This window comes from Cornus florida, unplaced genomic scaffold (genome assembly GCF_030987335.1).
Source record: "Cornus florida cultivar Cherokee Brave unplaced genomic scaffold, ASM3098733v1 CherokeeBrave_3.0.0_Hap2_Chr10, whole genome shotgun sequence".
NCBI lineage: Eukaryota > Viridiplantae > Streptophyta > Magnoliopsida > Cornales > Cornaceae > Cornus > Cornus florida.
In genome coordinates, this window is record NW_026775580.1 from 105,614,815 (window position 1) to 105,624,770 (window position 9,956).

Consider the following 9,956-nt stretch of genomic DNA (forward strand, 5'->3'; position numbering starts at 1 on the left):
GCTGCTATCAATAAACCACACAAAATAGTTATTTTCTGCAATTACTTCTGACCAGCGTTTATCACACTCATATTTGATGCTTACATAGAAATTCAGACATAATAACCTAGTTCCAAATAGAAGAGAGTTTTTTTTGTTTTGTTTTGTTTTTTTTTTTTTTTTTTTTAATTCAATGTAAGATGATACATGAATTATTATCCTTAAAATATTAAAATTACGAAAATAAGACATAATGAGGTAGTCCCAAAATCAAGAGAGATTCTTTTAATTCAATGGATTAGCCGATACAAAAATCATTATCCTTAAAAGAACAAAATTAACACCGGCAAAATGATATATGAAATATATACTTAAATATATCACTGGACCGTCATTTCTGGTCACTTTCATAAACATATTTCAACATGTAAGAGCACAATAGATTTATTTCATATTTGTTCATGAATTAATGTCATGGCAATTGATCTTTTGGCCAATTCAATATCCTAGAATTTGCCAATTAATTGCCGAATCATAATCGTGAATCATTAAGAGCACTAGCAAATCGTAATAACAGTTTGAAATTGAACTAAATTCAAAAGCCATGGACAAGATTTTCTTATTGAAAAAACACCTCACTTACACTTATATCAGTAATAATTTATAAACTTGAAAATCATTTACCATGTTACTATTGATTTATAAGCCAGAATATCATTTTGAGAAGGCAAACTGCATAGTCAATCCATCACATGCATCAACAAGAAAGAAAAGAGCTTTTGCACTATAAAAACTGATGTATCTAATAAATATGAATATACACACATGTACCCCTACTATTTCCACTTAAATATACACAAATAAACCTTTTTAAAACCTAACACTAATTTTATTGTTTAGCCTAATAGAAAAACAACAATAATAGGGAGGAAATTCAGCATGGTGTTTGCTTTTGTATAGCCACTGACTGGATCCTACGACTTGAATGGATTATGGGAGGAGTGAAATCCTCATTAGAAACGCTTTAAGGTTTCGAAAGGAACCTTTGATATTTTCTTCACCTTTCTATCACACATTAACAAGGAGCAAGACTAAAAACAAAAATTTTCATTTGATCTTTAAATTCATGTTGATAAATTTCCGATACATTAATGCGTGCACCTTTGAAAATGTGATTATTGGCCTGACTTTCTGAAAAAGTGTTCTATTTGCAAGTGTCCTTGAGACTGCAAACTACTTGTTTTGGATCCATACTTGCATTTCTTTGCCCAAGGTGAAGACTCCTTATTATCCTGCTCAGAAAGAGAAAAGATAATAGATGAACCTCTATGATTGAAGTCTGAAATGAGAACAATTGTGATCCTAGCGTTGATAGAACCATGAACAGTACAAATAAAAAAGAACCAAAAAGCAAATTCATGGTTTATTATAACAGAAACAAAGTTCATGGCAAATTCAAAAAAGTCAACCCAACTCAACTCAACTCAACAAAGTCTTGTCTCACTATCTGGGGACTACATGAATCATATTTCATCATTATTTTCTAAGGTCATAACTCCAATTAAACAATAAACTATATGATATTTCCATACCATCTAAACTCGTGATGATTTCAATATTTCCCTTCTCCTAACATTAGCGCTTGGACCATGTCAATCTCTCCTTGGTGCAGTTAATGATTTCACTGCATATAATGAGATCATCTTGTTTAATTTTCTCTCATTATGTATCCATGATTTTCTACATCAACCTCTCAAGATTGTAATCAATTCAAAATATCTATCTTTTTCTTATCTTATTATGCATCTATCTTAACACGTATTAACACATATTCCGGCCACATTTATCTTATGAACATCTTTTTTGGCCATCCAACTTTGTACTTCATACAGTATGGCTGGTCTAATAATAGTTATATATAATTTTGATTTTCAATTTTAGATAAATAGATTAATTACATAATATACTAGAAACACTCCTCATTTAATAATGATAATTTTTTTTTGTAAATAAAAAACATCATCTCCAGTGTCTTTATAGGTTTAAAAAAAAAAAAAAAAAAACATTCATTTTTAGCATCTCCTTGCCCCTCGACCTTCATTATATCACCACAAATGTTTCTTATTTTGCTCAAGTTATATATCCTATATACTTAGTTTGAGCACTACTCTCAAATAGTTCTTAAAGATTCAAGGTGCACTAAAATGCCAAGGTCTTCTAAAGCTAAGAGAGAGGCACAAAGTAAGGAGCCTATGTAAAATAAATACATATAAAATATAATTTTAGAAAAAAATTAAAACAAACAAGTATACATAAACTAGTCAAGATCAAAATGAAATAATATTTCAGCATGTTAATTTAGTGCATTATGTCAATGTACATATATCGTTCATATTTCATATGAATTCAGTTAAATCAATGTAGAATTGAAACAATTCAAATTACACATACAAAACTAGTCAATGTTTACAAATAAATAAATAATAGATTTTTTCGCTAGGGTTAGGTAAATCAATGCAGTAATGCACATACATCCTTTTGATATGTATGTCATCATCACCATCCTTACCTTAATCCCCATTAAAAAATATTAAAAAATAAAATAAAAAGTTTTAAAGCATTTTCTCTTTTGTTTAATTATTTGTTGCACTTCCTCACTGCATCATCATGTCTCTTTCTTAATAAGCTTCTCCCCTTTAGTTTTGCCCAAAAATTCTTCCGCGTTATTCCTACAATAATTTGCCATTTTGAACCACAAGTTATTTACATCATCATTCCAATCCCATTGCTTTTCCTTCAAGACCTGGTCTTTATACGTGGTCACTTTACTACCTTTCAATTCTTTCCATTTAATGTTTTTATATCCTTTTTTTGCTTTTTAATAGTTAAAGCCTTTATAATATATGCCTAGAATTAGTATGTGATGTTGGTTTGTGGGGCTCTCCGCGGATATTACTTTACAATCTTTACATGAGGCCCATTCCCTTCTTCTATACAAGAAATAATCAATTTTTGTTTTACGTATTCCACTTTTAAATGTTATTATTAGGTGCTCTCTTTTTTTAGAGAAAGTGTTAGCCATTGCTAAGTCATATGCTTTTGCAAAGTCTACAAGTGTTTCTCCTATCTCATTACGCTCTGCAAAACCATATCCTCCATGGCGTGTATTATCCTATCCTATCCACACCGGCACACCTACATGCCCACTAAAATCACCGGCTACAAATATGCTTTCATGCTTTTGATATGCATTAACTAAATCAAAATGCATTGCAAACGCACGATAATGACAATAGAAGGTGTTGACTTAAGAGGCCTAGACTCTAGGAAAGTAAGCCGCTGAGCCATAATGAGGTTAGGCCATTATGGTTTGTTTGATGCCTAAGTTTGCCTCAAACAACTATGCCTCTAAGTTCTTGAGTTTCCTTCTAGACATTTACCACATATCCCTAATTCAGTTTTATCAATGAAAACAATATCATCATCAAAAAGGCTCAAGAAGGTTATGCGTACCAAGTGGTTTGTTAATTCATCCAAATATTATAGGGATTAAATTCTGATACAGGATATAAAAACCACGTATTCGCCTTCTGCAGTTATATAATATAATAATAGTCACGACGACTTTATACGGATCCATTAATATGTCTATTTCATACTTTCTTTTTTTCTTCAAAATCCACCATAGTATATCTATAATTATTAACTTTCAACAAATATATTAAAACAAAATAAAAATCATTTTCTTCTTCTGACTACAAAATTCCATGAACCTCTTTAGTAAGTAAAAGCTTATGTTTTTTACCTTCACAACATAACTCCCAACTAAATTTTCAGCACTATCATTTCAAGTTAATTTCTCCCAAAGATTCATACAAGTACCTTTGTACCAAGAAATTTTGAGCCCATCATTTTGATATATAGTAACTTTTTATCATTTATCAAGCGTTTTTTCAATTTGGAATATGTTTTTCAAATGAAAAACTAAGCTGAATAACCAAATCGGCCGGGGGTGGGGGGGGGGGGGGGGTGGGGGGTGGGGGGAGTTATTGAAGATGATATCATGTACGATGCACATAAATGTTTCTATTGGTTATTTTTCTTTCGTGCTGTTTAATCAGCCTAGTATTCTAGTAATCCAGTTTGAGTAGCATTACTCTTTTAATTATTATATTCTTATTAAATAAGTATGTTAGCTAAGACACGCATATCGTCATAATGAACAAGTCAAATAAAAAAGTTTACTGGTGAGAGCAGCTAGTAACTGCGCTTAGTTAAAGTGCACAGACTACGAATACAGAAAACTATGTTTTAGACTGATTTGAATGAAGAAACAAGAGTGAGGACCCACCAGTGATGACTGATCTATGGACCTCAGAACTTTGATTTTACCACCTCTGCCATCAGCACCAACAGCAATTAAATCACTGGTATTTGTACTTGCTTGTTGCGTTGCTGTAAACGGTTCTGTTGATCCCTTATCCTGGACCCGCTTACACCATTTTCCCAAATGCCTTTTGGTTCCATCAGGACCTAACAATCCACCAGCAAAACAGCGATCTCCTGGAGTTTTGAAACGGAAAAGAAATGAATAAACAAATAAAATACTAGAATATGCTGTTTGTTTTAAATCACTCTCACCACATAAATGCATCTGCTAAATCTCTTCAAATAAAGGTTAAAATTATAAGATAGAGAACCTTTTATAGGCAGTGGAAATTATTTTGCAAAGCCCTGGCTCTCTCTGCTGCATCACAGCCTATCAAACAAAGCTCAAATTGCACAAGGAAGGGGAACAAAGATACCTGGTCGGGCAATTGGGACTCCAGGAGTTCCTTTTTTAATGCAAAGCATAGGTTGGACTTCTGCATTGTCATCAAGAAGCAACACTAAATCCTTATCCATAGCAGCAGATGGAGTATTTACATCACTACCATTCTTTGAGCAAGAAACTGCAACCTTGCTACTTGGTCCATGCTGTAAAGTTTCCTCTTTTTTATTGGAATCAGCCTCTGACCTTGACATACAGTATCCTTTTATGGCTATATCCGCACTGACTTGAGGTTTCGAATCAGGATGCATGACTTCATGCATGGATGTAGAAATTTCTGATGCATCCTCGTCTATTAAAACGAATGAACTTGTATCAATTTTAGAATCATCTTTAGCATTATTTTTTCTCATATCCTTGGGTTTCATATTTTCTTTTTCCCTAGAGCCAAATAAATCGTTGGTCACACTTCCAGTTTGTTCCAAGTTAATTTTCTGTACAATAGATTCCTCCATTTGACATTTTGATGAACTTTTATTGATGGACGAAGATTTAGAATTCAAATTCACACCATCCGCTACATCCTCTTTACAAGTAGATTTCTTAGAAGCTTTTAAAGCCCTCAAAACTTCATTGTCTTTTAATTCAAAAGCCGTCTCCAGTTCTTGGACCCTTGTCTGGTAAATGACCACATGTTAGTATATATTCTAACTCGAAAATAGTTATCAGATTCACAGTTCACTTATGGAATGTGTGACAAACATACCTTCAATTTCTTTATTTTCTCTTTAGCCTTGTCAAGCTTGTTAAGGGAACGAGCCTCTCCTCTTCCTAGAATATTGCACTTGGCCATCAATTCTTTGTAACTCCTGTGAAAAGCAACATAGGTATGAATTATATGCAAACTACAATAAAAAATAAAATAAAAATGGTACAATTAGTAATAGAAGTAATGCATTTGAGTTGTTTCTAACATGGAAAAATATAAAGTGAAAAGGTGCATAAATCAAATAAAAACTAGCAAGCACCCATAAAACATGGGAAGAGTGGGATAAGATAATGTGAATGCTGAATGCCACCAATGCAATAGAAATTTAACTAAGAACTTACCCCTAAATTAAATTCACAAACCATAATCAAAGTTAAAGAAATGACTTCTATTCTTCTTCCTCTTACTTTCTTTTCTTCTTTTTTTTTTCTTTTCTTTTTTTGTGTGTGCATGACTGCGTGGGGGTGGGGAAATGGGTTGTGAAAGTAACTCTGAATACTTCTGACCCACCATCACTGATTGTTTTCAAAACACCTCAACTGCAATTTAAAACAACTATAAAAATCTACGAAGCATAAACACGAAAACAGGATAAAAACACGGCACAATACGAATGTGACAATATGACAAATTCTTAAAACAAAGAATTAAGATACGAATATAACAAGGGCACAACAATATATATATATATATATATATATATATATATATATATATATATATTTATTTATTTATTTATTTATTTATTTATTTATGTATCTACATATAAAATTAATAGATATATGTATATGTATCCATGTACAAATTTAAAATAATACATAAATGTTTGTCATGTTATATATATTGTTACAAATATTTTCTTACACAATAAAAATAAAATTATGGCAAACAAGTTTTTAGTTATATTGCAAGGAAAAATTTTGGACTAATTAGTTATACAATATTCTTTTTTGAAAAATTATTTTTCTTTTTTCTAAACAGTTATACCATGATATTGTACTTGAAAATTTTATATTTTGATGTTTGAAGTGTGTAAGATGTATCGGAAACATGACCAAAGTATCTCAAATATCAGATACGTTTTTAAAATTAAATACTAATAATAATAATTCCAAATTATGAATACTTTTAGAAAGTGTCCGACATGTATTCAAGAAGTGACTGTAGGATCACGGACAAAATACAATTACACCCCCTAATAAAAGTGTCTGACTATCCGTGCTTTATAGACAAATACAAACCAGACGGATGCAAAACAATTAGTAAAGAAATTTGTGGCCATAGATTGTTGGTTAAGAAGAATCCATCCCAAACATGTACTCTGCCCTCTTCAACAGAGTAAGCCACAGACTGGAGCAACCCTATCACTGTGCGTGGAACAAAAATTCATCAACCAGAATTCCTGTGGATAAACTAACTGCAGCAGTGCAGTCCAATACCCCAAACTCAATAAATTAATGTTACTCAATAACTTAGTATTTGTAAAGAGCTAAATGTCCAACTATAACCAACATGCTTTATAATGGGCAAAGGTATTGCCAAGTCAATGGCCTTTGTTTCAGTACTGAATTGCAATTGACTTTAATCCAAGCTCCTTTTAGAGGTCAGCAATTCGATGGCCCGTAGTTCAAGTAAAAGCATCATGTATTTCTCATTATAATGATTCAAGCATATACTGAAATGACAATATCTGGAACTGAAAGTATAAAAATGTTCTAGATTGCAGATATCTTTCGAATTTGCTGAATCTATGCCCCTCAAAAACAGGTTCAAGGTTCGAAAAATGTTATAAATTGAAAGATGTGAACTTTCTTTTTCTTTCTTCTTCTTCTTTTTGGCAGGAAGTTTGAAGGTTGAGAGGATGGCAAAGGAAAAGGAGAAAGACAAGAAGAAAAAAGATCACAATGTTTAGGACTGACATAGAAGGACATGTAACAATGTAGCAAAAACAACTATAAGTAATTTAAAACGGTAAAATGTTTAATTTATATTCATCCACTGACATACACATTATAAATGCTGTTGAAAGTTGAAACAATATGAAGCATTCAGTTGCAACCATACTTGCATAGGAATTTAGTGTTGCTCAACATGATCTAATGAAGAAACGTACATATTTTAAAGGCTAATAATCCTTAACAATTATCAAACCTAAAGCATTTGTTCTATTCATTGTTTCAAATAACAAATTAGAGAAGGATACACAGAGAGAGAACAAAAATGAACTCACTTGTTACGGATAACTAATGACCTCTTTAAAATGTCAACTGTCTCTTTGCTGTTGGCCTCATTACCTAGGGAAGCAAGCTTCAAAATCTCTTCTTCCTCTAAGTTCAAATCAGACACCCTAAATTGCAAACCATGTAACAACAGTAATCAACAAACAATAATATAGAGATTATTAGAGAACCTAAGACATAAATTACAAAAGGTTTACTTTAACTTAAACAATTTCACTTACAATTTGAGTGCTGCAAGCTCTTTAGCCAACGCCATGTTCCTTTCCTGCAGCCTTGTGCATTCTGAAGTCGATCTATCAAGTTCCTAATTGACAAAAGTATATGAGAAACTTTCTATCAACATAGTCAAACCACAATAGAAGGTACATATACATGTGTATAATTGGCACACATAGGAGGGGTGTGAGTTCATAGTTCACATATACATGTCAAACAAGAGCAAACAATCGTTTACCTCGGATTTTAAAAGAAACAACCTTTGAAAATTTGTTTTCTGTTTCAAAGCTTCATTCTTTGATGCTGCCTCCTTGATGGCCTGCTCCTTGCAAAAGTAAAGCTGGTACATATATTGTCTAATCAGAAACTGCTTATAGAATAAGAAATATAGAAAACCCAAATAATTAAGTATGCGAATAAAAAAATAAAAAATAAAAATCCCTCATTCTCATTGCTCAGAAAACAAGCAAAAGGAATTAAGAGATGAAGCAAATTCCTAAGTCTAAGGTTTCATGAAATTACAATTTTGACAAATCAACTAATTGCACAGGGCCACAAGGGACAAGCGGGATGAAGGTTTGCATTTCTTCGGGTCTGAATTAATAAGTAACATACAATACAAGTTCTAAATTCCCCAAATTTTCCTCCCTTCTACTTGAGAGACAAATGTAGGGTAATTCAAAAAATCAATATCCCAACTTCCTTTCTTTTCCCACCTGAAATTCTCTCTACGAGCAAAAGGACACACTCTGAGAATATGGTTCCATAAAACATAGAATACAAGATTCATTATTAAAAATTTTAATTCTCATTTTTTAACAAAAATTTCAGAGAAACCAAACCGATTATAATGAACTATAATACCTCCTCATTGAGTTCTTTGATATCTTTCAGTTGACTCTCCAAACCAGAACTAAGTCCCTTAACCGTGGCCTCCAATTTCTTGACCTCTCTGCGCAATTCTTCTGGATTTTCTCCGCAATCGAGCGGTTTCTGAGTGGAAATGGGATCGTTGGCATTGCCAATTGACTGGAAATAAAGCCGGCCGACATTAACCTCCGAACAGGTCTGCTTGCACACAGGACAGCTTTTCTTCTTCCCATTCGAACAATACTCGAACCATTGTTGAATACTAGGGTTTCATACAATATAAAAAATTTGCGTTATAATCGGATAATAATGGATCAATGCGGATGATATATATGTGTGTGTGGACTAACCAGAGTTCGTGAAAGACGTGACCGCATATGGAAATGGATTGGAGGTCTTCAACGATTGGCTTTAGATCCTCGTAGCAGATTGAGCAAATGGTCTTGGCAAAGCTGTTGTTGCCACCGACCATTTCTCTCTCTCTCTCTCTCTCTTCACTTTGTCTCCCTCTTAGCGAATCTGTTTCCCTCCACTATGACTCTGTATTTTTTATGAGAAAGATCGAGCGAAATTTGAAATGAGAGTGAATCTCTGAGCGGGAAGAAGAGGGAAGAGCTAAGCGGAAAACGCAAAAAATAAAAATAAAAAAACGATTTAAGCAGCTTTTTCGCAATCTCATTTATAAGGTCAAAATCACCGTATCATGTACCCTATGTGACATTACATTTTAACACCGTTATTTATTACAGTACGAGGTAATAATAGGAAGCACAAATAGGCATACGGATAAGGTCTAAATATCTCTCTCGGGTCCAATCACTTACAGCCATTATAGACATGTCTCATGTTTCCAAACACATTGTTAAGTAAAATCCGTGCTAACTAATAACCAACCCCGGACGAATAAGAATGGTATATGCTATAAATGGCCTGAGTATCAAATTATTCCACACTTCTAAACGTGCTAAGCTCTATGGTCATTAGAGCCTCCTAAAATGACCTATTCAATTTATTGAGTTGTTTCAGATGATCAAAACGGCCATTTATTAATGAAATTCTTTGACAGCTCGTTGTAAAAATTTTGTTTGGTTAAAGACTTTCAAACACATTG

General features: G+C 32.8%; 1 protein-coding gene across 1 annotated transcript; it reads right to left on the reverse strand.

Annotated features, from left to right (window-relative positions):
* Nucleotides 1-247: 247 nt before the first annotated feature.
* On the reverse strand, nucleotides 248-9,527 carry LOC132276712 (uncharacterized). The gene is made up of 9 exons (XM_059778283.1): nucleotides 9,196-9,527; nucleotides 8,840-9,107; nucleotides 8,214-8,315; nucleotides 7,981-8,063; nucleotides 7,750-7,866; nucleotides 5,517-5,619; nucleotides 4,785-5,427; nucleotides 4,331-4,542; nucleotides 248-1,271 (listed from the first exon to the last, which is right to left on the reverse strand). Exons 1-9 carry the CDS (start codon nucleotides 9,315-9,317, stop codon nucleotides 1,155-1,157), a joined length of 1,767 nt encoding a protein of 588 aa, XP_059634266.1. The 5' UTR covers nucleotides 9,318-9,527; the 3' UTR covers nucleotides 248-1,154.
* Between the last annotated feature and the right edge of the window lie 429 nt (nucleotides 9,528-9,956).